The 27,823-nt window shown below is 44.9% G+C and overlaps 1 protein-coding gene across 3 annotated transcripts in view; it reads left to right on the top strand.

Moving 5' to 3' along the window:
* The window catches only part of TULP4 (TUB like protein 4), a 194,453-nt gene that overhangs the window by 134,784 nt on the left and 31,846 nt on the right, over nt 1-27,823 (top strand). For all 3 annotated transcript variants that reach the window (XM_046669524.1, XM_046669523.1, XM_046669521.1), the window contains 3 exons: nt 10,317-10,497; nt 13,009-13,143; nt 18,910-19,076. In XM_046669524.1, the coding sequence (XP_046525480.1) occupies nt 10,317-10,497; nt 13,009-13,143; nt 18,910-19,076 (483 nt within the window). The remainder of the gene's footprint in view (nt 1-10,316; nt 10,498-13,008; nt 13,144-18,909; nt 19,077-27,823) is intronic.

Here is a 27,823-nt window from a genome sequence, read left to right as displayed (position 1 = left end):
GGTGCCAACCTTTAAAAAAAAAACAGAGTTACAGTAAGCTAAGCTTAATTTATTATTGAAGAAAGAAAAATATTTTTGATAAACTTAGTGCCGCCTAAGTGTGTAGTGTCTGTGAAGTCTACAGCTCTGCAGCAGTGTCCAGCGGTGCCCTCGGCCTTCACATGCACTCACCACTCACTCATGGACTCACCCAGAGCAACCTCCAGGCTGCAAGCTCCATTCATGGTGAGTGCCCCATACAGGTGTACCATTTTTTAATCTTTTATATTATATTTTTTACTGTACTTATTCTGTTTAGATATGTTTAGATATACAAATATTTACCATTGTGTTAACAATTGCCTACAGTATTCAGTACAGTAATATACCGTACAGATTTGTAGCCTAGGAGCAATAGGCTCCACCATATAGCCTAGGTGTGTAGTAGGCTATACCATCTGGGTTCATGTAAGTACACTCTATGATGTTTGCACGATGATGAAATCAGCTAACAACACATTTCTCAGAATGTATCCCCATTGTTAAGTGACACATGACCATGCTAGCAAACCGAGTTCAACGGAACTTTGAAAGGATCATACACAAGACTCAATTGGGATTTATCCCTAGGATGCAAGGATGTTCAACAACACAGGAAAATCAATTATTGTGATACACTGTATTAACAGAACATTGAATAATACAAGACAATCATCTCAATAGATGCATAAAAAGCATTAGAGAAAATTCAACACACCTTCATGATAAAAACTTTCAACAAACTAGGAATAAAAGGAAATTACTTCAATATAGTAAAGGCCACATATGAAAATCCCATAGCTAATATCATACTCAAAGGTGAAAAACTAAAAGCTTTTCCTCTATGATCAGGAACAAGATGAGGATACTTGCTCTCTCCACTTTTATTCAACATAGTACTGCAATTATAGCAATAAGGCAAGAAAAAGAAAGAAAAGGCATTCAAATAGGAAAGGAAGAAATAAAATTATCTTTGCAAATGACATGATCTTAGAAAACCCTAAAAGCTACATACACTCACACTCACACACACACACACACACACACACACACACACGGTTGAAATAAATGGATTAGTAAAGTTGCAGGATATAAAATCAATATACAAAAATCAGTTGCGTTTCTATAGGGTGAACTATCTGAAAAGGAAAGTAAGAAAATCCCACTTATAATAGCATCAAAAAGAATAAAATAGTTGGGAATAAGCTTAACCAAGGAAGTGAAAGACTTTTACACTGAAGACTAGAAAACATAGATGAGAGAAATTAAAGAAGACACAAATAAATGGAAAGATGTCCCATGTTCATGGATTGGAAGACTTACTATGACTAAAATGTCCGTACTACTCAAAGCCATCTACAGATTGAGTGAATCCATATAAAAATCCCAATGGCGCTTTTTACAGAAATACAGAAACAATCCTAGACGTTAAATGAAACCACCAAGGACCTGGAATAGCTAAAACAATGTTGAGGAAGAATAAAGCTGGAGCAATCACATGTCCTGATTTCAAAATATGTTACAAACTACACTAAATAAAACAGAAAGGTGTTGGCATAAATACAGACATAGAGACCCATGGGACAGAATAGAGAACCCAGAAATTAACCCATGCATGTGTAGTCAAATGGTCTTCAACAAGGGTGCCGAGAATATGCAATGGGGAGACAATAGTCTCTTCAACAAATGGTACCAGGAAAACTGGATCTGTACCTGCAAAAGTATGGAATTGGACCCTCGTCTCTTACACCGTGTACAAAAATCAACTCAAAATGGATTAAAGATTCAAACACAAGACTTGACACTATAAAACTTCTAGAAGGAAACATGGGGGAAAACTTCATGACATTGGTCTTGGCAGTGATTTCTTGGATATGACACCAATGGCATAGGCGACAAAAGCAAAATTAGACAAGTAGGACCACATCATAAAAAGTTTCTACACAGCACAGAAAACAATTAGCAGAGTGAACAGGCAGCCTATGGAATGGGGAGAAATACTTGCAAACCATATATCTGATAACCAGTTAATATCCAAAATAAACAAGGAGCTCCTTCAACTCAATAGCAAAAAACAAAAGAAGCCAAATAACCAGATTTAAAAATGGGCAATGGATTCGAATAGACATTTCTCCAAAGAGGATGTACCAGTGACCAAAAATATATGAAAGATGCTCAACATCACTAATTGTCGGGGAAATGCAAATCAAAATCACAATCTGAAATCACCTCAGTTCTGTCAGGATGGCTGTTTTCGAAAACACAAGGTAACAAGGGTTGGTGAGGATGTGGAGAGATTGGAACGCTGGTACACTCTTGGTGGAATATAAAATGTTCTAACCATTAAGGAAGATATTATGGAGGTTTCTCCAAAAATTAAAAATGGAAATACTGTATGATCCAGCAATCCCACTCTTGGGTAATTATCCAGAAGAATTGACAGCGGGGTCTTGAAGAGACATTTGTACAACCGTGTTCATTGCAGCGTTATTCACCATAGCTGAGGTGTGGAAACAACCTAAATGTCCACCAGTGAATGAATGCATAAAGAAAGTGTGGTGTAGGGTGACATAGTATTCAACTTCAAAAAGAAGGCTGAGTCATTCATGAATAAACTTTGAGGACATTATGCTAAGTGAAATAATCCAGTTGCGGAAGGCCAAGTACTGCGTGATCTCACTTAGATGAGGTGCCTAAAATAATCAGACTCACAGAAGCAGAGAGTAGAATGGTGGTTGTGCTGGGATAGGCGGAGGGGAAAAAGGGGAGTTGCTGTTCAGCGGGTATAAAGTTTCAGTTATGCGAGATGATTAAGTTCTGCAGGTGTCCTGTACAACATTGTGCCTATGGGTAACAACGCTGTATTGTTCACTTGAAAACTTGCCAAGAGTGTAGAGTGTTAGAGTGTTAAGAACATGTTAAATGTTCTTACCACAATAAAAAAAAAATTATATATTGGGGGTCTAAGTTTATTTTAAAGTCAGTTCCTTGTTAATTTAGTGTTACATTTTTGTACTAATACCATGGCATGTAACGGCGTTGGTTTTGACGCAGTCCTTGCGTGCACGCCGGTGCTTGTCCTGACGGCTGAACTACACGATTGAGCTTCCCAGGGTTCCCTGGGGCGTTCCTGACCAGAATGGGTTGCTGCTCTGACAGCCCCACGCTTGACGTTGAACACGTCCCGTGTTACGTTAGAGAGAGGTGATGTTTGCCACTAGCAGTGACAGACACTCTCCTGACGAATTTCTATGCAGGCGCTGCTGATCCCTCTTCTGGACTAGGCGTCAACCTTGACCTATAAAACTAGATTCTCTCTCATTTAATTCTATTATTTCCTTGTTGATTTTCTGTCTGGATGTTCTGTCCATTGGTGTTAATGGTGTGTTGAGGTCCCCTACTATTATTGTATTGTTGTTGATGTCGTCTTTTAGTTCTATTAAGAGTTGCTTTACAAATTTTGGTGCTCCTGTGTTGGGTGCGTATATATTTATAAGTGTTATGTCTTCTTGGTGGAGAGTCCCTTTTATCATTATATACTGTCCCTCTTTGTCTTTCTTTATCTGTTTTGCTTTGAAATCTACCTTGTCTGATATTAGTATAGCGACACCTGCTTTCTTTTGTTCATTATTAGCTTGGAGTATTGTTCTCCATCCCTTCACTCTGAGTCTGTGTTTGTCTTTGGGGCTGAGGTGTGTTTCCTGGAGGCAGCATATTGTTGGATCTTGTTCTTTGATCCATCCTGCCACTCTGTGTCTTTTGATTGGGGAGTTCAATCCATTTACATTTAGAGTGATTATTGAGATGTGGGGGCCTACCACTACCATTTTGTGTCTTGTTTTCTGGTTTTCTTCAATTTCCTTTGTTTCTCGTCCCATGGTTTAATCTGTTCTGATGTAGAGCTGCTACTCTCTGTTGTTGTCCTTCTACTTATCTCCTCTGCTCTTGGTTTTGTAGCCCCTTTCCTTTTTTGGATTTTTCAGGAATGAGGGTTTTCCTGAGGATTTCCTGAAGAGGAGGTTTTGTGGCAATGAACTCCCTTAATTTTTGTTTATCTGGGAAAGTTTTTATTTCTCCATCGTATTTGAAGGATATTTTCGCTGGGTAGAGAATTCTCGGCTGTAGATATATCATTCCACTCTCTTCTAGCCTGTAAAGTTTCTAGATTCTCTCTCTCTCTTTCTCTTTCGCTTTCTCTCTCTCTCTAAGAAATTTGCACAAGTGCTTGCGTAGTTTCTCTTAACACAAGCTGTGTCCCTGAGAATAACTCCAGCTCCCTTATGTTCTTGCCTGGGAGACCTCAAGGCTGACGAAAGAATTTGCTGTTTGTTCCAGACAACACCTGACAATAGGGCCCCTGCCTCCCTGTGTCTGTGGGTGGTTGGACCCTAACTTAGATAAGCACCAGTTAGCAAACCCAGATGGCTTCATCACATTGAGAAACCCCTCTCCTGGCTTTATGTAGATTTCCACTTCCCTGACACTCTCCCATTCCCTTTAAAACGCCCAGTCACCTCTGCGCACATGGAAGCTGAGTTCAGTTCCGCTGTAGTTATTACTGGTTAAGATGTGTTCCTGCCTCTTTAACTAGTGTCCAGCTTTGTTTACCTTTGACACCAGTCACAGCTGCTGTTGAGTGTGCCCCACTGTGTGCCCCGGCAGCTACTGGAGAGTCAGAGACTTTTTCTCTCCTCAGACAGGGAAATCATTTCCTCTTAGTCCTTTTGTTGAAGAAATTTATTAGTAGCCATAGGAAGAAATTACTGTTCTCAGAGAAATATATTTAGATATATGTTAAAGATTTGGAGCATTTTGAAACAGGAAAGGATATAAGAGCTCATCTAGTAAAACTTTCTTAGCTGACAAAGGAGACCAGCACTCAGGGACGTAAATGACAATTCAAAGTTATGTGTTAGTTAGGCATCGGGAGAGAAACAGACCCCCCAGCCAGCTGACTGTCAGTCCCGACTCCTTTGCAAAGGAAAGGATGTTTCTGCAACAGGTTTGCACTGTCTGGACCAACCGGGCTAAGCAGATTCCAGTATGGCTTAGCATCTCCCACCCACGTTAAAGATGCTCATTCACCCCGCAAGGACTGCGTGATGAACGGCCACCCTGGGCGTTTTGCCATGCTCCAAAGACCTGATCAAGGGCTGTGTTCCTGAAACATTTCTTTTAACCTCGTTCAGTGTACACTTAAAGATATTTTTAATGGTATCTTCACATGGTATGAAATTCTAAATGTTCAAAAGACTATTGATAAAAAGGCCCCTTTCTTCCACTATCCCTAAGCCACCCAGTTCTGTTCCCCAGAGCTCATGGGTGTTTCCAGTTACTTGTGTAGCCTTCTGGAGATGTCCTAATTAAATGCGTTTTTTAATTAGGCATGTAGTCAAGACTCTTCCCCTCCACCCCCGGAAATCACTGTGTGGGTGTCTTAGAAGGGTGAGTGAACTTTAAAATGGAGGCTGAGAGATTTGGGGAAGAATGTTCTAGCAATGGGAATTATTTAACATGAAATTCAATGCCTGAGACACATAGAATATCTCCTTCTCTGAAAATCTTTAAACATAGGGTAGTGTCTCATCTTTCTGGGTTAGTTTGTAAGTGTTCTTTTCTGCAGTGAAGAGATGAAGTGACTTCAAAATTACATATTTAGCCCAAAGATACAAATTTTGTATTGTAGGTATTCTGGGTGAGATTACTTTCTTATTTGTCAGAATAAGTCTTAAAATATCTGTTTTAGAAATGGTTGTTATAGTCAACTGTGAAATTACATTTTGTTTTGTTTCTTGTAAACCAGGAAATATCCTGTTAATCAGTTCTGTCATTTACAACTGTCCGATTTCATTGACTCTGTTTCTTTAGTTGCAAAATATTCAAATCTGGCCTTGAAGCTAGTGTTCTGAAACCCAACAGGGACATCTTTAAAAAAGAAAAAGTTGTGCTTCAAGTGACATCTCAGGACAGAAGTTTCCTTCTAAAGAGCAAGGGGACGTCACAGCTTGTCCCTTCGTTCCTCTATCCACAGTGGCACATTTAGCTGTTTGCCACCAACAGAGCTGAGGTTACTAGTAGAAATTTGTCATCACTTTGTTAACTACTCCTCCCAGCTTTAATCACAAAAGCAAATAAATGGGAAGAAAGTCAACTCCTTCTGGAACTTGTTCCAATGCTACTAGTTAAACTCTACTACAAAAGAAGTGAACATTTATAGAAGTGTGTATTTTTGTAGTTGAAGTTTCCTAATACTATCTTTATTCAAGAATATAGATGAGTACCAGTCTCCAAAGATAAAGATACTAATGAGATATCATCACTGTTTCCAAAACATAAATATTTGAAATTATTTTATATCCTCTTCCTGCCCCCTTTGGTTTATGGCTTGGTTCATTTAAAATTACTGGCACTAATTAAGTTATATTTTAAAATAATTACATCTAAAAATAGTTTAGCATGGAGTACATTGAAATGAAGAGATTGTATGTGAATACCTTAATTATTTAAAAATCACCTCGATGTTAAACACGGCACTGCAATGAGTGTTTTCAAGGCTGGAAAGTAAATTGAACTAAGAGACAGCCATCAACTGGTGTGGCCCGAGGACCCACACGTTTCTACCAGCTTGTTTGGTTCTTGGTGTACGCATTGCAGAGGGAGCGTCGTCCCTGCTCATACGTGAAGCCTGCAACCCAACGGAGAAAAGAGCAGGGAAAATATGCGACAGAACTTTACGTCATCCGTAATTGAACGTGTTTTGGAGAGCAGTTGGAGGGGAGGAACTGAGCATTGGTTTATGGTTTAAAGAAGAAAGGAAAGAAGTTGTTGCTTCATTTGTAGGAAAATTTGAGCAAAGGCCAAAGCTTTGGGCAGAAATTCATTTACTAATAGCCACCGAGCATCCACTCATGACGAGAATGTGGGAGAACCTGGGGGCGCAGCCCTGCCCTTGAGGAGCTCATGGTTCAGTGGGAAAGACGGACGTGCAAAAACAGCCAAGTTTGGAGTGCTGTTAGAGTGAGATCTCTTCTCTGTGGTGGGTCCCAAAAGCCTTCACATGCTCTGTCTGAGCACCCGTTATGTACCAGATGCTGTACGGGTCATTGTAGATAAAACACAAGCCACTGTTTGCTGGAAGAAGGCCCGGTTGTGTGTGTGTTGGTCGGGGGAAGGATGAGGTCATGCATTTCATCTGGGACATGTTGACTCTGATGGGCCTCTGACACGTCTGGGGGTGAGTGGCAGGTAAGCAGTTGGATGTGTGAGCCTGGAGCTTAGGGGAGAGGCCTGGGCAGGGAGCCAGCGTGATGGGGTCCTTGGGGCCATGGACATGACTGTGATCTCCTAGAGAGAGAAGAGTGCATAAGGTCAAGCCTGGAAAAGCAGACAGAGCCCGGGAGGGAGGAGCCGGCAGGCATTTTTCTAGAGCATTCGGGGGTAGGGGAAGAAGCAGAGACTGACGCCTTTACCCGTGTGTCTGTTCATTTTTATTAGACTTCTCTGTCTGGTTCTCTTGAAGTCCTTGGCTCACATAAGCTTTATCTCATTGGAAGTGATTAAGCATGAAAAGAATGTAACAGAGGAGGTTTTTAAAAATCTGATTGCGTGTTGTATCAGTGTTCTTCAGTTATCTGTGACATACTTGTTCTAAAACGGAGTAACTTCTCCATCATTGCTTGACAACTAGTCTGTTCACGTGGCTCTTTTCCTTCTCTCCAATCTTAATAGTGCATTATCTTCCCAAGAGAGCTGGAGTAGAAACTGATTAATGGTGGGGAGTTTGGGGGCTGATTTTTTTCTTCTGTTTTGTTTTAGTGTGATGTTGAACACTGAGAACTCACTAAATCACCAGTCAGGAATTAGATGTCTGCTCTTGTCTGGTACCTGTTCTTCTCTAAAATGGAAAAATAGGAGTTTTAGTCAAAAGATGCTTCAGTGCAGAAGCATCACAAATACTTAACTGCCACATGTCGTCTAAGATGCTAGGCCCTGGGGAGATGGCAGAGAGCAGAGCAGACGTGGTCCATGTCCTCAGAAGCTTGCTGTCAAGCATGGGAGTCAGACAGCAATCAGATAATCCCACAGTAAAGATGGGAGAGTCGTGATGGTTGTGCCAATGGAGGACTGTAGGGTCACGTGAGAACCCATAACGGGGTGTCAGGGAACTGGTCTGGGATCCATGTATGGTCACCCCGAGTGCTCCTGGAGAATAATGGTTTGCTGTTCCTGCTCGTGAGCTCTCTCTTTATTGAAAATAACAGTCGTAAGTGATATGATAACCCCTTCACCTAGCACCGAGGCACAGGCTGCTCTTCAAAATGTGCTTGAGCAAGCGGGTGAGAATAGAAGAAACGCTCGCTTCCCGGGCACCTCACCCGTGCCATTCGCCTTACGCTGCGGTTCCCACACATCTTCTTTTGAAATATGTAAATTGTGCATTTCAGTTCAAGTCACAAGAAGTCATGTTCTATGTTTATCGTACTGAAACCTGCCTACTGAGCGCGTTTGGAGCCTGCCTCCTCAAGGGCTTCCGCGGGTCTGACCCGCTGCCCCAGTGTCTTGATCCCAGTGCCTGGGTCACACAAGGCCTTTGTCCACTTGCCAGTGGATGTTTATTTCCTCTGTTGGCACCAAAAATTTCACTTTTCCTAAAATGATTTTCACTGTGTTCACTGTTTTTCCTGTAAGTGGCATGCGGTCATGGATTCATCACTGCCCTGAGGAAAAGTGCTTTAGCTTTTTTTAGTTTTCAGTCATTAAAATGTAGATCATGTTTAAAGGAATATTTATAGACAATTGATTTATTCTAAAACAGCTCTGTAAATTCTGTGAGTGTATTACTACTTAAATGAAGTATATTTTCCCTTGAAATTAATCTATCTTAATCATCAGCATTGATGTCCTAAAATTTCCTTTTGATTGTCACTGGCTTTAACTTATCCATTTAACAGTAAATATCGAGTGCCCACTGTGTGCCCAGAGTTCTGTTAGGTGCTGGGGGGTACACCTCTGGACAGTCTGCCCCCAAGGAGCTTAACATCAAAATGTGGCAAGCAAAAAGAGGCAAGGACCTAAAAAACCTCAATGTGTAAATCCTGGTCTTTCTAGTGAAATAACCCTGGCTTGACCACTTAATGAATAGCTTTGTCAACTTGACCTCTCTTAAATTGTTGCTGCGTCTGTAAGATGGAAATAGTTTGTGTGGTTCTCACGATGAGTTGCTGATGGATAGACAAATCTCATGAAACACAAAAGATCCTAAGTTTTTAATGGCAATGGATGCAGAAACTGCAGAGCCCACACACAATGCAGCAGATAACATGGCGTCTCCCTGGGGAGGTCCCCGTCCCCAGGGACATCCAGCTGGGTGACTCCACTCATGTCAGGGAAGCCTCTCACAGCTGGGGGCTGCTCCTCTGCCAGTCTGATGGAGGGGGCTTAGCCCCTGCCTGCCTGTGCTGTAGCTCCGGCCCGGGGCCTGCCTGCACCCCCAGCACGTTCCCAAGAGTGTGCTCGGCGGTGAAGTGAGGCGGTTCCCGAGGAGAGCCCTCAGCACACCAAGGGCCCAGCTGAGCTCCGTGCCAGCGAGCCTGGGACTCAGCTCCCAGGATTATTTGACAGCTAACGAGGTAAAGCTGTTAGTATAGTGCTCAGCACAAAGCAACACTCAATGAATGTATTAATGCCATTAATACACTATAGGACTATTAATTAATACATTAATACCATTTTTACTCTCAGTGAAATAAAACATTAGACAAACTATTTCAGGGCCATCTTCTTTTCCAATTACGGTTAGAGGACCTGTTGACATAACCAAAGCTATTTTCTCTTTGGTCAAACATAAACATACACCTAAAGTTTTTCTTCTAAATTTGAGAAATTCTTAAGAATGAACCTCTGCTGCTGCTTTTTTTTTCACAAAAAATTAGTGAATATTATCCTCTTCTTAGCTCTCCTCCACCAACCAAAAAAAAAACCCAGCAAACAAAAAGAACCCATGAAAAATAAAACAAGGATTTTTCCAGTATTGTTTGAAAATGTCTCTGCCACATAACGAATATATTTATTATGCTATGATTCACATTTCAGTCTTAGACAATTAAAATTCTTGCAGTAATAACCAGCTAAGTTTCTACTACTTAATGCTTTGTGTATCCTCTATGTTACTTAACTGGTCTTTTTTTTTTTTAGTTCTAAATATGTTTTGTCCTTCTAAACAAGTCGAGGGGGCGAGACTTGCTAGAAACCACAGCTGTTTCTCCCCGTCCATCAAGGGTGCTGGTCCTTGGTTGCAGGTGCTGTTCGGCACGGCCGACGGGCAGGTGATCGTGATGGACTGTCACGGCAGGATGCTGGCCCACGTCCTGCTGCACGAGTCAGATGGCATCCTCAGCATGTCCTGGAACTACCCTGCCTTCCTGGTGGAGGACAGCAGCGAGAGCGACACCGACTCAGACGACTACTCCCCACCCCAAGGTAGCTCACTGGCTCCGTGGGGACAGAATTATATCGAAGGAGAGTGAACCATTCAAAGGAGGATGGGAAAGGTCCGCCATATGCATAGACCCTAACTTGCCAAGAAGAGTTCTCGAACTGAGATGCAAGGCAGGACAGGCCTAATCTCTGGTCTCGATCTGTCTTCTCTCTGCCGTCCCTTTTCTCAGAGTCTCTGGGCATGTTGATGAAGCTCCATTAGCTTAGGTTTCCGTAGATGTAAAATGAGACTTCCGACCCTTCCTGTGTCCCTGGGGTGTTGTGGGGCTGAGCTGCTCAGTGACAATAAAGAGAACTGACGACGGAATATGCTGTTCTCTTACTGTAACTTAATACCTGGGGTCCCAGCTCCCTGATGTTATGAAAGCCCATAGCTGTAGTTGTGTGAGTACGTCGGGCTGATATCCATGTCCCTGCCTTCTTTACTTTGGGCGGAAGTCTTCCCTTTCCCGGTTCGGAAGAGCCTGCCTGCCCCACGTAAGCCTCACTGTGGTGTTAGATTAGGTCAGTTGACGTTTGAATTTTTTCACATTTGCTCCAGTAGTGAAAGATTGTTTCAGGCTCTTGGTGGGGATGATTTCTCACTCCTGCCCCCTTCACCTCTTGTGGTGTGTCTATCCCTCAAATGTGTAAGAGACCCCTTCTCCCCGCTCCCCGCAAAAGCAGAAGCCCTTGATGTTGGTGCTGGCCATCACCAAAGTCAGCATTCAGCGTTGGCTACTCAAGCTCTGGCTCTTCCCCAACACCCCATCCCCTGCACCAACCTCTTTTTTTAAAAGGAAAATGTATTGTGAAATAGTGGAAGGGAATGACTCCCTGATGAGACGTGGTCACACTGCTGCAGGACGTCTGTCCTCAGCCTGGACTGCTGTGCTCACACTGCTTGCTGAGTGCCCTGCCTGGACTAAGGGCACACACGGGACGATTTCTACCCTTCCCTGTGACTGTGGGCACGTTCATCCTACAAAGGGCTGGTCCAGGGAAAGTATTTTCATTTTCTCCCATCAGCATCTGCCTCCAGTGGGACTTGGGATGCTCTTGTTTTGTCTTCTCCCTCCCGCCCCAGACATGATGATGTGTGATGCTTCCCAGAGACGTGTACATGCTCATTTGTTCATTTGTTTAAGGAGAGGATGGTGGTCACACATGGAACACAATTCAGCTCAGTGGTAGTTTTTCAGGATCAGCGGGTCTTGGGAGGGAGAGTGCTCTTAGCACCCATAAATCCATTTGGGAGGTACCCATGCCCTTCCTTAGTAGGACCAAAGCCTTGAGTAAGCATTGATCATTTCTCCAGCCTCAATAGGAAAGTCAGTGTCTTTCAGCTTTGGACTCAGCATTCTCTTAAACGGAACTTTACTAGATTGAATGCAGATTCACTTACCCTGCTTGTTACTGGAAGAAACGAGATCCAGAGACCGAGTTGATGAAGCAAGTCCAGAGGAAGTCTAAGCGTAGACTTGCGCCCCTGTTGCTGCTCTGGCCAGGGGCCCTTCCCAGAAGCAGCGGGCACTTTGGAGGGTGCCTGGACTTGCCTCTCAGGTGGAGCAGGGGCTTTCCTGGTGGCCTAGGGAATTTGAGCACAGAGGTGGGTCCCTATAGCATTGTAAGCAAGGGAGAGTAATAACTGGGGATGCTCTGCAGGCGGCGCTGAGTCAAGGGCGAGCAAGCAATGCCAGCTGGCCCCCTCTGGATGGCTGCCAGAGCCGAGCTCCACGTGGGCGTGAAGCAGACGTGAGCCCTCGGAAAGACCTGTGACTCACCCTGGCCTGTGGGAGGGACTGACTTTCACTTTTGAAACAATACGTGGAAGAATCCAGAATGTGCTCCATCATGGCTCTTTCCTTAGCATCCATGAGTACTCCTTGAACTCACAAAACAGGGTTTTCTTGATGTGCCCTGTGGATGTAGCAAAGTTCTTTATGAGCCATGTCCACACTCAACCTTCACTCCAGATTTGGGGTCTTTGGGTCAAAAAGAAGGACTCGTGGTGGCTGCTGTGTGGCATTTCCTGTAACACTCAATCAAAGAGCAGTTAGTGTTGAAAAGTAACTTTTCTTTGTATGTTGGACCAGGGTTAAGAAAACATTTTCATCCCTCTTCCCACCATCCTCACACATTATATGACATTAAAATAATTTATGTTTACACATCGTTAGAAACATATAACCCATTAACACGCAGGTCAATAAACTTTTCACACATGTTCTCACCACCACATAACAGAGTCCAGGGAACCCCACTCGGTGCCTCCAGGGCTGGCTGCCCCGTCCTGCTTCCCATTCCAGGGTTCCCTGCTGAGCACCGTCCGATGGCCCTCTCTAGCTCCCGAGTGGTGTAGAGTGTTGCCTCCTTTGGCAGCATCCCAGTGCAGAGTCTGGTCTGCATCGTCAGGTGATTTTTAAGGCCTTCTGCAGGATTGCAGCCTTGTGGACCTGGATTTGGGTCACGTGCTCATCGCCTCTCTTTCACTCAGCGCTTTTGTTCCCGCAGACGGTCCAGCCGCGTACCCCATCCCGGTGCAGAACATCAAGCCACTGCTCACCGTCAGCTTCACCTCGGGAGACATCAGCTTAATGAACAGCTACGACGACTTGTCTCCTACTGTCATCCGCTCAGGGCTGAAAGGTACAGAAGGCTGCGCGTGACCCAGGCCCACACGAGCCCTGTGCGCGTTCCCCTTCCAGGCTGGGTGTCAGACACCCAGTGCTTACTGATTCCCGGCCTCTGCAGTGACCTCTCGGAGTCTGTTAATAAAGGGCTCCTCTGCTTATCTGACGAGTCGATACCTGGGCTTAGCTTGACGAGGGGCTTCCTGACAGCCAGTCTTCGTCTTCACCTGCTCTCTTCCCGCTACGACAAGATTGCTCCCCTCTCGGTGTACAGTGTGCTTGCCTCTGGCTGACCCTGAGTCTGCACAGTACTGGACGGCAGCACCTGCCATTCTCGAGGCAGCAGGCAGTGCGCGAGACAGTTTGCACAGACGCGCCTGCGATTTCAAGGCTTCTTACGGAACTGATAGTTGTGCAATAAAGTTGCCTTGACGGACTTATGGAGGATGCACAATTGCCGGGCTGAGGCATTGATGTGAAGGCCAGCAGTCAGGTGCTGACGCCTTCTCAATAGACCTTATGAAGTACTGTTATCTCAAGAGAAAATCGGTGTCCCTAGGCATCAGGAGTGTTCTGAATTTTGCAATTCAAGAATACTACTGACGTTGTGACCCCATTAAGTTCTGTGGGGAGACAGTTCTGTCTCCTCTGGGTTGGGTGGTGCAGTGTAGAAATTGCTGGGCTGCCTCTGGCCCTCAGTGTTAAAGGGACCCACTGTAATCTGAATGGGAGGACGGCAAACCAGAACCTGCAGTTCAGCTCGCTGCCGTCGTTCACAACTGGCCATCAGACCAGAGCGTCACGGCCGTGTGCTTCTTGTCTGAATTATTCAGGAATCACAGGGACATATAGAATTAAGTCCTATACTTAACTGTTGACTGGCTGGAACGCATCGTACCTGCCTGTGTACCCCTAAACACTTGGCATTTCTGTTTTAAAATTATACAGCATTTTTAGAAGCAAGTTATACTCACTCTTTGGGGCGTCCTATTTTGCTGTTTCAAAACTATAATTGTAAGGAATTATTTAGCCTGTAAACTCCTGAGGGACATGAACTGTGTGGAATTCCTTCTTTATGCCACAAACGGGCCCAGTGGGAGCTGAGTAAGTATTTTTCTGTGTTGATGATCAACTTAAATTCTTTGGGCTTTTCCTAAGCTCTTTTTCTGAATTTTCTGATTTGTGGAGCTAAAATATAGGGATGGTCATCATAAATTCTTCCATATATTTAGTAATTCAATCTCTGCTTTCTTCTTCAAAAATTCTATTTTTAAACCTTTTAACCAAGTGTATTAATTTCATCAGAACTTGCATCCTGTTCTGGGGTCCTGAACTTTGATCTCTGTCGACTGTCTGATCAGGACTAAAAATAACATAAACGTAATTACCACTCAGTTCCTTTGTATTCTTTATAGGGTGAATTTGTCTAGTTTTTTACCATCTTGCTTGCCTGTGGAAACTTTATTTTTTTCTTCCTCTGATGTATTATTTTGTTCTCTATCAAACTAGACTGTGTTGGAGCAGCATTTCTAACAATTTCCTGCCAGCTGTGCAGCACAGGATTAGGGACACATCCAAGGTGACGTGGGGAGGTGACCCAAAGTAGCCCTCCCAGATGTGAAAGGTTTTGACTTGAGATTTATCTTAAAAGTACAGGCAGATTTCACATTCTTGTCATTGCCCGACTAGAAACCTATGTCTAATCTAAGAACGTTCTCAGTCTTTCACCCTTTCACGGGAGGTGTTTCTGCACTGAGTCTTCCTAATCTCGGAAAGTTGGGTGAAGTTTAAGTGAACTGCTGTCATCCACTGTGTGCTGCGTGGAGGCAGTTTCCTTTTCTGTCTTGGTTTCAGAATATTTTAAGGACTCAGTCTTACATGTGGTATGAACAACAGTAGTTTTGGGGTTTTTTTTAATTATTTATTTATTTCCTTTTTGCTTGAGGAAGATTGTGGCTGAGCTAACATCTGTGCCAGTCTCCCTCTGTCTTGTGTGAGACACTGCCATAGCACGGCTTGATGAGTGGTGTGTAGGTCGGCACCCGGGATCTGAACCTGTGAACCGCGGGCCGCCAGTGCAGAGCACGTGAACTTAACCACTACACCACCAGGCCATCCCCTTAATTTATTTTTGTCCACTACTTTGTGGGACATGTTAGTAGATACTGGAAAGAGGTAGCCAGGATGCTGTCAAAGATGGCACGCGGCAACTTCTTCCATCCGCGGGGATCTGTCCTGTCCCAGACAGGCCAGTCGCTTGTCTCCTAAGGTAGACTGAAAGGTCTGGTCTTCCTGTGTGTCACTGTCTCCAAGAAGTCCCTCAGAGACCTTTTCCAGTGCGGAAGGGTGGCTCATGGTATTCTGGTTTATCACCAACACTGTGATTTATGTCATGTGCAAAAGGACTTGGAATGCCAGACAGCTCGTAGACCCCGCAACCAGCCCTCCCCACCCCGTCAGACTCGTCTTCATTGCTGAGTCACGTGGTGGGAGGGGGGGATTTTGCTTTGCAGGTGTTTGCTGAGGAGGTTCTGCCTTCTGAGTGTCCCAGCCTTGGGAACTCGTGTCTATCAAAAGTTGAACTGTAAATTGGTTCGCCTTATTTGGGAGTTTGACTTTGTTGTAACTTTACTCCTTCATGAGCATGTAGGGGAGGAAAGACTGTTTTCCCTCTACCCATCTTAGGTTCTCTGACTGGGGCCCCGTGAGTTAGATGGACAAAGAACAGATCGAGGAGACAAAAACAGAAGTGTGTTAACACGTGCATTGGGCTTACTCATGGAAGCGCTCAGAGACGAGTAACCCAAAGGGGTGGTTAGAACTTGGGCTTATATAGCATGTTAACCAAAGGACAATACATTTGTCGAGAAGTGACAAGACAGAGGAAAAGGACTTTGAACTTCCAGGGCAGCAAACTGTGGGACGGTGAATGTATGGGGAACTAATGGAAGATACGGCTGGTTCTAAAGTTTGCCGCGTGGATTCCTCTGGTGTCTTCCAGGCTGACCAGGGCTAGAGTTGTCTCCAGTGGTTAACTTGTGTCCTTCCTGGTAGAGAGGGGAGGGGACCCCTTTACAAATGTACGTCCTGCTTTTAGGCAAATAGGGGAGGGCAGAGAGCTTTTCTTGTGTCTGCTTCCCCTCAATTGCCTTCAGCTCAAAATGATCCTTATGCCAAAGTGGCATATTTTGGGGTTGCGTGTTCTACCACCCGTCAAGGAAAAATAATTCAGTCATGTTCAGAAATTCTCTGACCAAGCCAGTGTGTCTCTTGCAGTAAAGCAAGCTTTCAAGGGGACTTCTCATTTCACCCCAGATTTGTCTTAAAATAGAAGAATTCAAACCCCTGGGCTTTTTTTTCTTTGCTTTGCAGTATTTCTTCTTCTCATCACGTCATTGGGCACACTGAGAGGGTCAGGAGGGGGTTCTGAGCAGAGGGGTTTTGGTCCATGGGGCCGTCTTCTCCCACGGTTTGGCTGACAGAGATCTGTATCCATCTGGGCCGACAGCGCTCAGGTTCACTGTGTTAGTCTTCCAGCAATCTCTGAATGGATTGTCTGTCTAGGTCAGCCCTGCAGGGACAACAGAACACTTATCTGTTGGGAAAACCAGCGTGTGACAGAATTCAAATCAATGATTGAAATTTAAAATAAACAAGTAGCAAAAACAGCGGTGCAGGGTTCACTCACCTGCTCAGCAGAGTGGGTCAGCCCCGGGGCCCGGGAGCATCTTAGTCTCTGCTGCGCTGCAAGGATGTTTCCCTCTGAACAACGCTAGACTCCGTCTTCCGTTGTCTTTACCCGGCAGTGTCAGTTGCTCCTCCCTTTGACTCCCTTGTGTTTCCAAAGCTGCCATCCAGAGGTCATTTCCGTTTCGTTATCACTACAAGGCAGTTCCCTGGCGCGACTGCACCAGTGGGAGGTCCAGAGCACATTTAGTTTATGCACAAGTCCTCTCGCTTCCCCCGTCATCTTTTTCAAATCTCATTCACTAGGATTTTACTTGATTCTTGTTTGTTTGTACTTAACCTTGTTTATATCCTTTTATAAGCAAAAGGAAAAAAACTCCTTATTGATGCTTCCACTGTCTCAGATTATAGAGGTTTGTCACTTTGTGTTTGTCTAGAACTGCTTCCGCTCAGCCTTCTGCCGCCTCTGCCTCTGGTTTCTGTGTGTGGCTAACTTGATGAGCAAGCTCTTGTTCCCTGGGTCTGGAGAGCCCTCTTGTCCTGGGAACCGCTGTCCGGTGACCCAAGAATGCCCTGGAATTAACATCAGAATCAGTACCACAGACGAATACGACAGGGGTGCTGTGATCATGTGCGACGTGACAGAGCTCAGGAGCTGCGGAGTTCTAGACTCGGCTCTGAAATGTGTCCTTGTCGTGGTGGACCACCTTTAAATCACTCTAGCCTCTCAGATGAATGGGCCACTGAGTTCCAGATTCCAGGGATCAGATCCCGTTTTAGGGTCTTGAGGGAGGAAAACTATGCAATAAACCTTATTAGTACTAATAGCTTGTTTTACCAGCAAGAATAAGTAAATTTCTCATATCGGATTAAACACGCCATTTAATAGCCGTTTCTTACAGGTACTGAGTGGCTTGTAGGTGAGCATCCCACCTCCAGTGGGAAAATTTCTCTGACAACACTAGCACCCAACAGAAGTATTTTCCTTCTTTTCTAAGCCCCCACCTCATCCAAATGTCCACTAAAGCCAAGGCCTTCCTTTGCAGACATGTCCTTTATCTGAACTTTGCCCACTGGTACATGGAAATCAAATAGATATGAATTCAGGCTTTGCTCTCCATGTACTTGGAGCATTTGTAAACCCTCTGAGTCATCTCTGGGAGTGGAGGGCATGGCGGTGGGAAATGCAGTTAGGATGTACAGTCATAGGTTTTTCTATCTTACCTGCTCTCTCAGTTCTGCAAGTCCCGTGATGGAGATGCTGGTATTGAGTTAGACATTTAACATGCCAGCTTTATCATATATGCTTTGGTTGGTTGGTTTGTTTGTTTGTTTGTTTGTTTTGTAAGGAAGACTGGCCCTGAGCTAACATCTGATGCTAGTCTTCCTCTTTTTGCTTGCGGAAGATTGTCGCTGGGCTAACATCTGTGCCAATCTTCCTCTGTTTTATGTGGGATATCACCATGGTGTGGCTGGATGAGCTGTGCCAGGTCCACGGCCAGGATCTGAACCTGCGAACCCTAGGCCACCAAAGTGGAGCGTGCAAACTTAACCACTATGCCACCAGGCTGTCCCCATACATATGTATAGTTTTTTTGGGGTTTTTTTTTTTTTTTTGAGGAAGATTAGTCCTGAGGTAACTACTGCCAGTCCTCCTCTTTTTGCTGGGGAAGGCTGGCCCTGAGCTAACATCCGTGCCCATCTTCCTCTACTTTATATGTGGGACGCCTACCACAGCATGCTTGCCAAGCGGTGCCATGTCCGCACCCAGGATCCGAACTTGCGAACCCCAGGCCAGCAAAGCGGAAGGTGCGAACTTAACCACTATGCCACCAGGCCGTCCCCATACATATGTATAGTTTTTGACGCATTTAGTTATGTTTCAGGGGATCTGCAATCCCATCCATGTAATAAATGCCTGTTTTGAAATAGAGTCTCTATTGTCTTCAGAGCAGTGGGTAGCTGTTGTCTTCATGGGAGAAAGGGGAAGAGCCGCCATTGTATTTGCTGGGCTGCTCTGTGTTTTAAACTACGTAAGTGAAAGGTTCAGGGAGGGTCACATCCTTGTGCTGACCGTTTCTTCTTTGGGTTTCAGAGGTGGTGGCCCAGTGGTGCACACAGGGAGACCTCCTGGCAGTAGCTGGTATGGAACGGCAAACGCAGCTTGGCGACCTTCCCAGCGGCCCTCTGCTGAAGAGTGCCATGGTCAAGTTCTACAACGTTCGAGGGGAGCACATCTTCACACTGGACACGCTTGTGCAAGTAAGAATGTGTGTCAGGCACTCACTGTGACGCCACTGTGTTGTAGGCCCCTGATCTCTGTTAAATGTTCATCAGTCGGTTATGCTCATTATAATTGTCTTTGACAGATTTTAATCTTTTGTTGACTTTAATTGAATTATGGGGTATAAACTAGAAGAAATAAGAGAAAAAGAAGTTTCTGCCCTATAGCCAGAATACTTTATTCCATTCCCCAGTCGGATGAGTGGACAGTGAGTGAGCCGAGCGAGCTGGTATGTGTCCTCAGTCTCAAGGAGAAATCGGAAACTTGCAGAAGTAAATGCTGAATCTGCATTTATTCACACTGACTTTATGTTTGTTATGCTAGTAACGTATTTTTACATTTTGACTAAATTATTGTTAAACAATAAATAAAAAAACTTAAAGGTCTTTAAGAAAGTATGCACAGGTCTAGACTTTCTGTCTGTTTTTATTCCCTATAAATCTTTAGACCAGTTTGTTTCTGGTCTGTGTCTGTCATGGGGGAGGATGAAGTGCTTAGTGGGGGGTCGTGGAGATGGGTCTGGGACTGAGCTGACCATTGATGGGGCTGATAATAAGCGAGGGACTCTGTCCTAACCTTTGCAGCTCATCAGAGAGGCAGGTACACCAGATTTGGGGAAATTTGTAATTAGATGCAGGCATAAATTATTTAAATATATCTTTTTTTAACATTCGGTAAAATACACATAAAACTTACCATCTTAACCATTTTAAGTGTCCAGTTGAGTAGTGTTAGGTGTGTTAAGTTATGATATACCCAATCTCCAGAGCTTTTCATCTCGTAAAACTGAAGCTCTCTACCTTTCGGTCTCAATGAATTCGACTGCTCTACACCCCTCATACACGCGGAGTCATACAGTATTTGTCTTTTTGTGACTGGCTTATTTCACTTACCATAATGTCCTCAAGGTTCATCCATATTGTAGTATGTGTCAGAATTTCCTTCCTTTTTAAGACTCAACAATATGCCATTGTGTGGATGTACCGCATTTTGTTTATCCATTCATCCTTCAATGGACATTTGGGTTCCTTCCACCTTTTGCCTATTGTGAATATGCTGCTGTGGACAGGGGTACACAAATATCTCTTTGAGACGCTGCTTTCAATTCTTTTGGATAAATACTCAGAAGTTGAATTGCTAGATCATATGGTAATTCTATTTCTAATTTTTTGGGGAACTGCTGTACTCTTTTCCATGGTGGCTGCACCTTTTTACATTCCCACCAACCATGCACAAGCATGCCAGCTTCTCTACACCCTCGCCAACACTTCTTTTTTTTTTTTTTGTAGTAGCCCTTCTAATGGGTGTGAGATGGTATCTCCTTGTGGTTTTGACTTGTATTTCCCTGCTGATTGGTTATGTTGAGCATCTCTTCATGTGCTTATTGGCCATTTCTATATCTTCTTTGGAGAAATATCTATTCAAGACTCTTGTGCATTTTTTAATTGGGTTATTTGTTTTTTTGCTGTTGAGTTGTAGGATTTAAAGTTATCTTTTGATGATGTAATATCTTCTATGGGCAAATAAATCTGTTTGTCCACTCGTTTGTTCAAGCATCCAGCAAACCTGTTTTGAGGGGCCCTGTGCAGCTGGCACTGAGCCCCAAGCCCTGAGTGCTAGTGTACAGGAATATGATACAGGAGCCCTTCAAGGTAATAAGCTGAAATTAAGTCCCTGCCAAAGCTGGATAGTGTGCTTTTAAAGTGGGACTCAGTGCTGTCCGTGCCTTCTCTACAACCCCTAGAGGCAGAAGTGGTCCAGGTTGCCTAAAGTTAGGAATTGGGAAGATTAATGTAACAGAAAAACAAAAAATGGAATTTAGAGAACTACTAAGGATGTTATTGAAATGTGCAGTCCTGGAATCTGGGTGGGTAGATGCTTTGTGACCCGAGACTGGGAAGTGTGAAATCATAACAAGGCACGTTCAAGAAGAAGCGATAAACACAGGCTGGGAAGCTGTGGTTGGATCGGAAACTCAGCTTCCTGTTTTAGAAGTGAAGTAGTTCCAGGTGATGAGGCGAACCGGGGAAAGATGAAGTGGGGTAGAGTCGAGGCTGTTAGCGTGAGGCCAAGGAATGGGGCAAGAAACATAGATCCTGGAGTCCCTCGGATTGGGGGTTGAGGGAGAGACTGCCTTGTTTATGCTTGTGAGCCTCCTGCCAGTGCATTGCCTGCAACATAGCAGGTGGTCTGTAAATATCTGCTCTGTGGACTGATGGATGGATACTTGTCAACATGTGCTTTCTTTAGTTCTTTCTGTTGATTGTTTGAAACAGTAGCTCTGTGCCCTTCCCAGTCAGGTCTCATGCTAGCTTTCCCTAGCCTGACTGAAAGATGAGTAGGAGAGGATGGGAATTTTCAGCTCTTTCTGAGTTAATAAGGCTTTCATATTTATTAGCATATTTGTGAATCAAAGTACTGAAACATACTCCAAGTTGTACATTCAGCATTCTCCACTCTTCTGTCTGACTCAGGACACCCTTCCTGCTGGCCTTCTGTTCCCTCTTCAGGGAATGTCCTTCCTGCCACCTCAGCTTCGGGAAATCCATCCTCCTCAATGCCAGCACAGTCACGGCCTTTTTTTTAATAAATCTTTTTGTAAATCTGCCCGATGATTGGGACCCCTCTTCTCTGTGAACCCTTGGGGTGCTTAACACCTCTGGCATATAGTGCATTTTGCTGTTTGTCTTATTTTCTTGAAGTCAAACCCACATTTTCTGTATTTTCCTGATCTTCACTGTGCCTAGAATGTAGTAGAGGCTTGATGACGTTAATCACTGCAAAAGTTCTCCTTGACTTTCTCGTGAAACTAACATAAGTGCAGAATTGAAACTACTTGGGGCTCACAGATAAGGGAGGGGCTTGGCTGAGCTTCCTTTGGGGGAAAATATCTGTGCAGCGTCTTAGCATTTTAATAAATTATTGATTTTTTTCATTCGAGGGTCTGTTTCAGCCATTGAAAAGATTGCCTCAATAATATAAAATTAAATAATGATGCTATTAAAAAGCGAGTACAATGTAAATTACATGTAGCACCAACTTAATTCTTGTCTGTAATGATTCTAAAATCGCATGTTATCTGTGCTGTGCTGTTCAAGTTGTCCAAAGGCAGGGACATTTTTATAGCAGGAAGGAAGTTAGGCAATTTATTGCACTATTTATGAAAAGAACTAAATGCTGTTTAGATTGGATAATTTATTTCCGAGTTAATTGGGTTGTAGGTTATTGCATACAAAGCCCTTGCCCGCCGCCAACGTCTGGCAGCCTAGGCTTTAAAATGGGTTCTCCTGATTTACTCCCAGCAGCAGTGCCTGTGGCCGAAGCTCGTACAGGGAAATACGCTCTAATTTATTTTCCTTTCCTTCCTACCTGTTGTAATTTAAAATTCTGTAATTCATTTCATTAGCTGTTATCTGTGACTGTCTATATGTAATTGCATATCTGATAAGCAGTAGCATTAGCACTGCTGACTGAAGTTGCAGGCTTCAGCAGTTTGGGTCTGGGTTTTGGTTGGTTGGTTGGGTTTTTGTTCTGTTTTAGCTTTATGAACTTTTTTTTGCATTCAAGGCATGTTGGAAGGAGTCACCTTATATTCTATAAGATTCAGTTGTTGCTGTAACATATTTGGGTAAAAAATGAAGAGAGAAGGAAGAGGAAGAAGATGGGTGTGGGAACTGAAAATCAAGTCAGAGCGCACGTCTGTGGCCATACACGTCTGTGCTCTTGAAGGAGAATCCTTTGGCAAAAGCGTCTTTGCCTCCTTTTGTGGAGGATTGACTCCACCTGTTCTCACGAAGCTGCCACGGGTTGCGTTTCCCGTTGTTTGCTGTTAAACAGATGAGAAAATCCTTCCTGGGGTCGTCTGCTTACAAAATACAAGAAGGGTGTGTTCCCTTAAAACGGAGGTTTGGGTGACTGAATCCTGAGCTAGCTTTCGTTACTGCAGCTTGGTTGGTGGCCAGATCATTGAACCTTAATGTTCAAGACTGTCCATGGCTCCAACCAGCACAATTAGATGGTGACAAGCCACCACCTTGGTCTGTTTAAGAGTGAACTGTTCTAGAAGGCTTCCCTTCTTCGCACACACTTGCACAAACGCTAAACATCCCCTTCCGCCAGGGGCTCTGAAACTTCTGAAGTACGTTTCCGCCAAGACAGAGACCCGCCTTCCTAGGGGAGCTGCAGAGAGGGACAGAGTCCAGGGATGGCTCCGGGGCCTTCGCAGCCTCCAGTCCCCAGCCCGGCCCTTCAGCGGAAACCGTGCACCTGGGCAGCCTCGCCTGCCCTCTCTCGGGCCTGCGGGGCTGGCCGGGGCCCTGGTGCTGTCCGTTGACTCTAATCCTGCTTGAGCAGCTTCTCTTTAGTGTGGAAGGATACCCTGCTTTTCCTTCCTCTGGAAGGTTGCGAGGATTCCGTGCAGCTTACTGCCATGCGCACAGCAGCGATGCGGGGAGGCCGCTTTCACTCCGGGTTCAAACAGTGAACAAGCTCTCAGTCAGGCCTGGGCTGGGGCTCCTCTGGGGCGCAGCGTCCTCTGCCCGCCTCTGCCTGAAGCGACCCCCTCACTCCTTCTCCAGCCACCTGTCCTCTTCACTTCAGAGCCTGTTCACTACCTCCCCGTGTCAGGTGGTCCCCATCAGAGACCCTCTCCCCCTCCCACCTCAGCGTGTCAGCTCTGTGAGGGCCGGGAATTTGTTTTATTCAGGGCCAGTCCCCTGACACCTGGCCTGTGTCTGGCCCATTGGACACATTTAACAGATATTTTCTGAATGACTGGTTGACAACTCAGTAGATGAATAAATGATCGGACGGACGCATGGCATGTATTGTGTGGCAGCAGGAGATAAGGTGGGGGTATTTAGCGTGTCTTCTTCATGTGCTGTAAGGGGTTGAAAGCGGCCATTGTTAGCACATTCCATGATGCTGTAGCAGGGAGGGAAGGAGAGCCAGGCACCCACGCTCCTGTTCAGTGGCTCAGCATCAGACACTGAGAGGGAGACGCTGGGGACACCTTGGCTGTGCACTAACCACTCGCCTAACCTCCCCATGAACAGCGCCCGCACCCCTCCAGCAGAGTAACAGCTCTCGCTCCATCAGACTGACCAAAGCACTGGATTGTGCTCCACTAACGCTCCCCAGAACGCACCTCATTTTCCTGCCCTTTTGCCTTGAATTTAGACCCGCAAAATCTGTGAACTTCCCTACGCAAATTAAGATTCGAATGTTATCAACTTCACGGTTCTAGCCATCAGTTCCAAAAATAGTCATTTTGTGTAATTTGAGAAAGAGAGGAAGTCCACAGATTTACAGCTGAGGTTTTCCCTAGCAGATGGCAGCTGTTCAAACAAAAACATTAATCTGTGGGAGTTGCGTGTGTGCACGCTTGTGTGTTCCCAGGTTTATGGAAGTTGAACATGTGTGCGTTTCTCTTCCACCGCGGCGGATCCCGGTGGGTGAGCAGTTCCTGGGGAGGACGGTGTGCTGCGGGTGAGGGCTGTGGGCCGGCAGACAGGGCAGCCTCGTGTCCCGCCAGCGTGGCAGATCCTAGGGGACGGAGTGACAGAAATCGCTGACTGTGAGGCTGAGAAATGAAGATGCCCCATGCCCCGTGTCTGCAGGCACATGCGCTTTCCTCCACTTTGACTCCCCTTCTTTCTGAAACAGCAGAACATCTGTAGCGAGGGCTCTGTAGACCGGAGTACCAGGAAACAGCACAGGGAAATGAGCGCCAAAAAGAAGTGAGACTTTAAAAAAGCAAGATGACATATTAAAAAGTATAAAAAAGGTGTAAGAGGATTTTGTGTGTGTTAGTTTTCTTATTTATGTGCTTATTTCCAGCTTTATTGATATGTGATTGACATGAACACTGTGTAAGTTTAAGATGTACAGCACGTGGATGTGATGACGCTTATATATTGCAGTGTGATTAGTGACATAAGGTCAGCTACCCCTTCCGTCACGTCACGTAATTACCATTTCTTTTTTGGGGTGAGAACATTCAAGATCTGCTCTCTTAGCACCTTTCTAGGATACAGTACAGTATTGTTAACTATACCCACCATGCATGCGTTAGATGCCACATAAAAGGACCTCCTTCCAGGACTTATGGGATGCTGAGAGGTCGTGGCCCTACCGCCTGGCCTCAGACTCGGTGGTAATTACAGTAATCAATTTCCCCACATCAGTGAGACCTCAAAATCTTCAGACCAGAGGGTCCGCCCTCACTGTTTGTAAATTCTTTCCTATTTTTCTCATACAGCCTTAGCATTTATTATGGCGAGGGTACCAGTATTGATTTTGCTACTTCATTGTCTTACATGGAGCATGTGCCATAATCATGTTTAATTATTTAATCATTTTTATTAAATGGGCATCTTTTCCCCCCTTTGCTGAGCTAAATCAACTGTCCCTGACTTGGGCGAGTGAGTGAACGCTGCTCCCCAAATCACTGAACTGTACGTTCCCGTTAGGGTCCTCATCCTGCTCGTGAAGGCAGGGGTTTCCTGGTACCCTGGCTCCAGAGAACAAGTACGCCGTTGAGACCCTGCAGAGATCCCTTCTCCAGGCTACCGAATTTCAGCTCTGTTCTTCTGGGGTCTGGTTTTCACACCTTTCAAGCCCTTTCACTCTTTCTTGCCAAGAATTCTAAGTTGTCCTCATTGATGCGATGCCCGATGTGGAGCAGCACAGTCCTTGCCCACTGCTGTTTCATGCTTATCTACCAGGACTACTTGGCTACTTATCTCCACTTGTGGGCCCACATGACCTGTGGATCCTTTTCTGCCCTAATGAATCATTCTGGTCATTGTCCGTTGGTTATTTATGCAGGCTGTTTCTCTTCTTGTCTATTTGCCTTTTCTACAGACATGTTGTTTGGGTTCTTTCTGAGTAAAATGGCCTTGACCAAATGGCTTATGGGGAGAACTGAGGGGAGAATTTGGGTTTGTTACTTTGTGATTATAGTTAAATTTGTTAGTGGGACATGACACATTCTTTCGTGCTTGTATCACTGTACTGACACTTAAGAGAGACACCACCTTGTAAGATGAGCGTAAGCTGTGGGGTTGAGGGGGAAGCCGGTAAGAATTGCAGCTCTCCTATTTATTGGCTGTAACCAAGTTACTTAGCCTCTCTTAGCTCAGTTTCCTTGTATGTTAAATGGGAATAATCATACCTATGTGGTAGACCTGAGAGCATTAAATGAGATAATGTATGTGCTTATCAAGATAACGTAAGGTGCTATTGGAATGTGGTAAGTTTTTAAGACATAATTGTTATTTTTGTTACAATGCATAGTGATTATATATGTAAATGTAACGGAGAGGATTTTTATCCAGTTTAACTGGTTTAGGTTCCTTTGTACAAAGATCTAAGAGATGCGTACTTATCATGACAGTTTTATATAAGATCCTCCCCAAACTTGTAATCAACTTTTACGTAGAGAGAGTTACTATGAAAAACAGAACTAGAAGGAGGGCGGACACAGGAGGATAAATAAGTATACATATAATTTGTACATAGTAACCCTTGGCATGTCCGATAGATGGGCTCAAAAGTAATGAGAAACTGGGAGAAAGAAGTGTCTGGGATTTCTCCAGCCAGTCCCAACCAGTCAGATTGTATGAAGTGAAAATGTCCTTCGTGACTTGAGCTCTAGGCTGTAAATGTTATCTTAGGAGGTTCAGCGGTGGCAGGCAGCATATATCTTTAAGATTAAGCATGACTTTGGTACGAATAAAACTTGCGTCCTAACCTGCCCTTATGGGGTTGATGATACCAGAGAACTTGTGTGTGTATTTTTAATGTGTTGTCCGCCCTGTCTTCAGCAGTGGTTATGTCTTGCTCTAAATTAACAGGCCCCTCTCTGGGGTCTCCCCTCTGTGTGGGATCCTCCTGTAAGGAGGCCCATCCTGGAAGTACCCTGGAAGCCCCCAGACTTGAGTTCCAGGCCCCATGGTCCTCCTCCAGGGGGCTGCGGCTGCCTGGCCTCACTGATGGAAATGGAACTTGAGTTACCTTCAGCCTGGCGCTTTGTTTTGAAGTTGAAACCAGGATTAGCCGACCCTGGAGGCTGTTTTTAAGCAAGTGTCTTCATGTGTTCCTTTTATCTTGATGTTTGTCACTAAAGCGTTGTGAATATTCTGTTCCTATCTGTCATTCATATAAAAGATCTGATATCCTCACTTCTGATCGTTGAAACCCCTCAAGACCTCATTAAATGAGCGCTCCATCTGTCCGGGTCGGAGTGAAGTTCCCTCGCTGCTTCTCCATCACCCGCTCTGCCCCCCTCTCTCCTCCTGGGCTCATCTTCCGTAGATGGCACCCCTCAGCTTTGCATTTTTTTCAGTACAATGGGTTTCTGACTTTCACATTTGGATTTCAGCCTGCCTTCTCAAAGCAAGCGATGGCCACAGACCCCTCGGGCGGCCGCCACGGGAGCGGTGTTCCCCTCTCTCCCCTTTCCGGATAGCTTTCCGCTTTCTTTCTCTGCCCCACCAGCTCGAGGATGGCTGAGAGTAACGGTGATTTAGCCTCTGTGGGTTACAACCCATGATAGGGCCCAGAGGACTTGATGTCGTTCATCTCCTCTAGTCCTCACAGCTCCCATTTTGCTCATGAGAAGGTAGGAGACTCCCAAGGGTTATGTCATAGTCCCCAGGTCACACAGCTCGTGACCCCAAATCTGGGGTTGGTTTGACTCTGAAATGCTCCCTGGCAGGACAAA

This window comes from Equus quagga, chromosome 8 (assembly GCF_021613505.1).
Source record: "Equus quagga isolate Etosha38 chromosome 8, UCLA_HA_Equagga_1.0, whole genome shotgun sequence".
NCBI classification, from domain to species: domain Eukaryota; kingdom Metazoa; phylum Chordata; class Mammalia; order Perissodactyla; family Equidae; genus Equus; species Equus quagga.
This window is presented reverse-complemented; position numbering and strand designations above follow the sequence as displayed.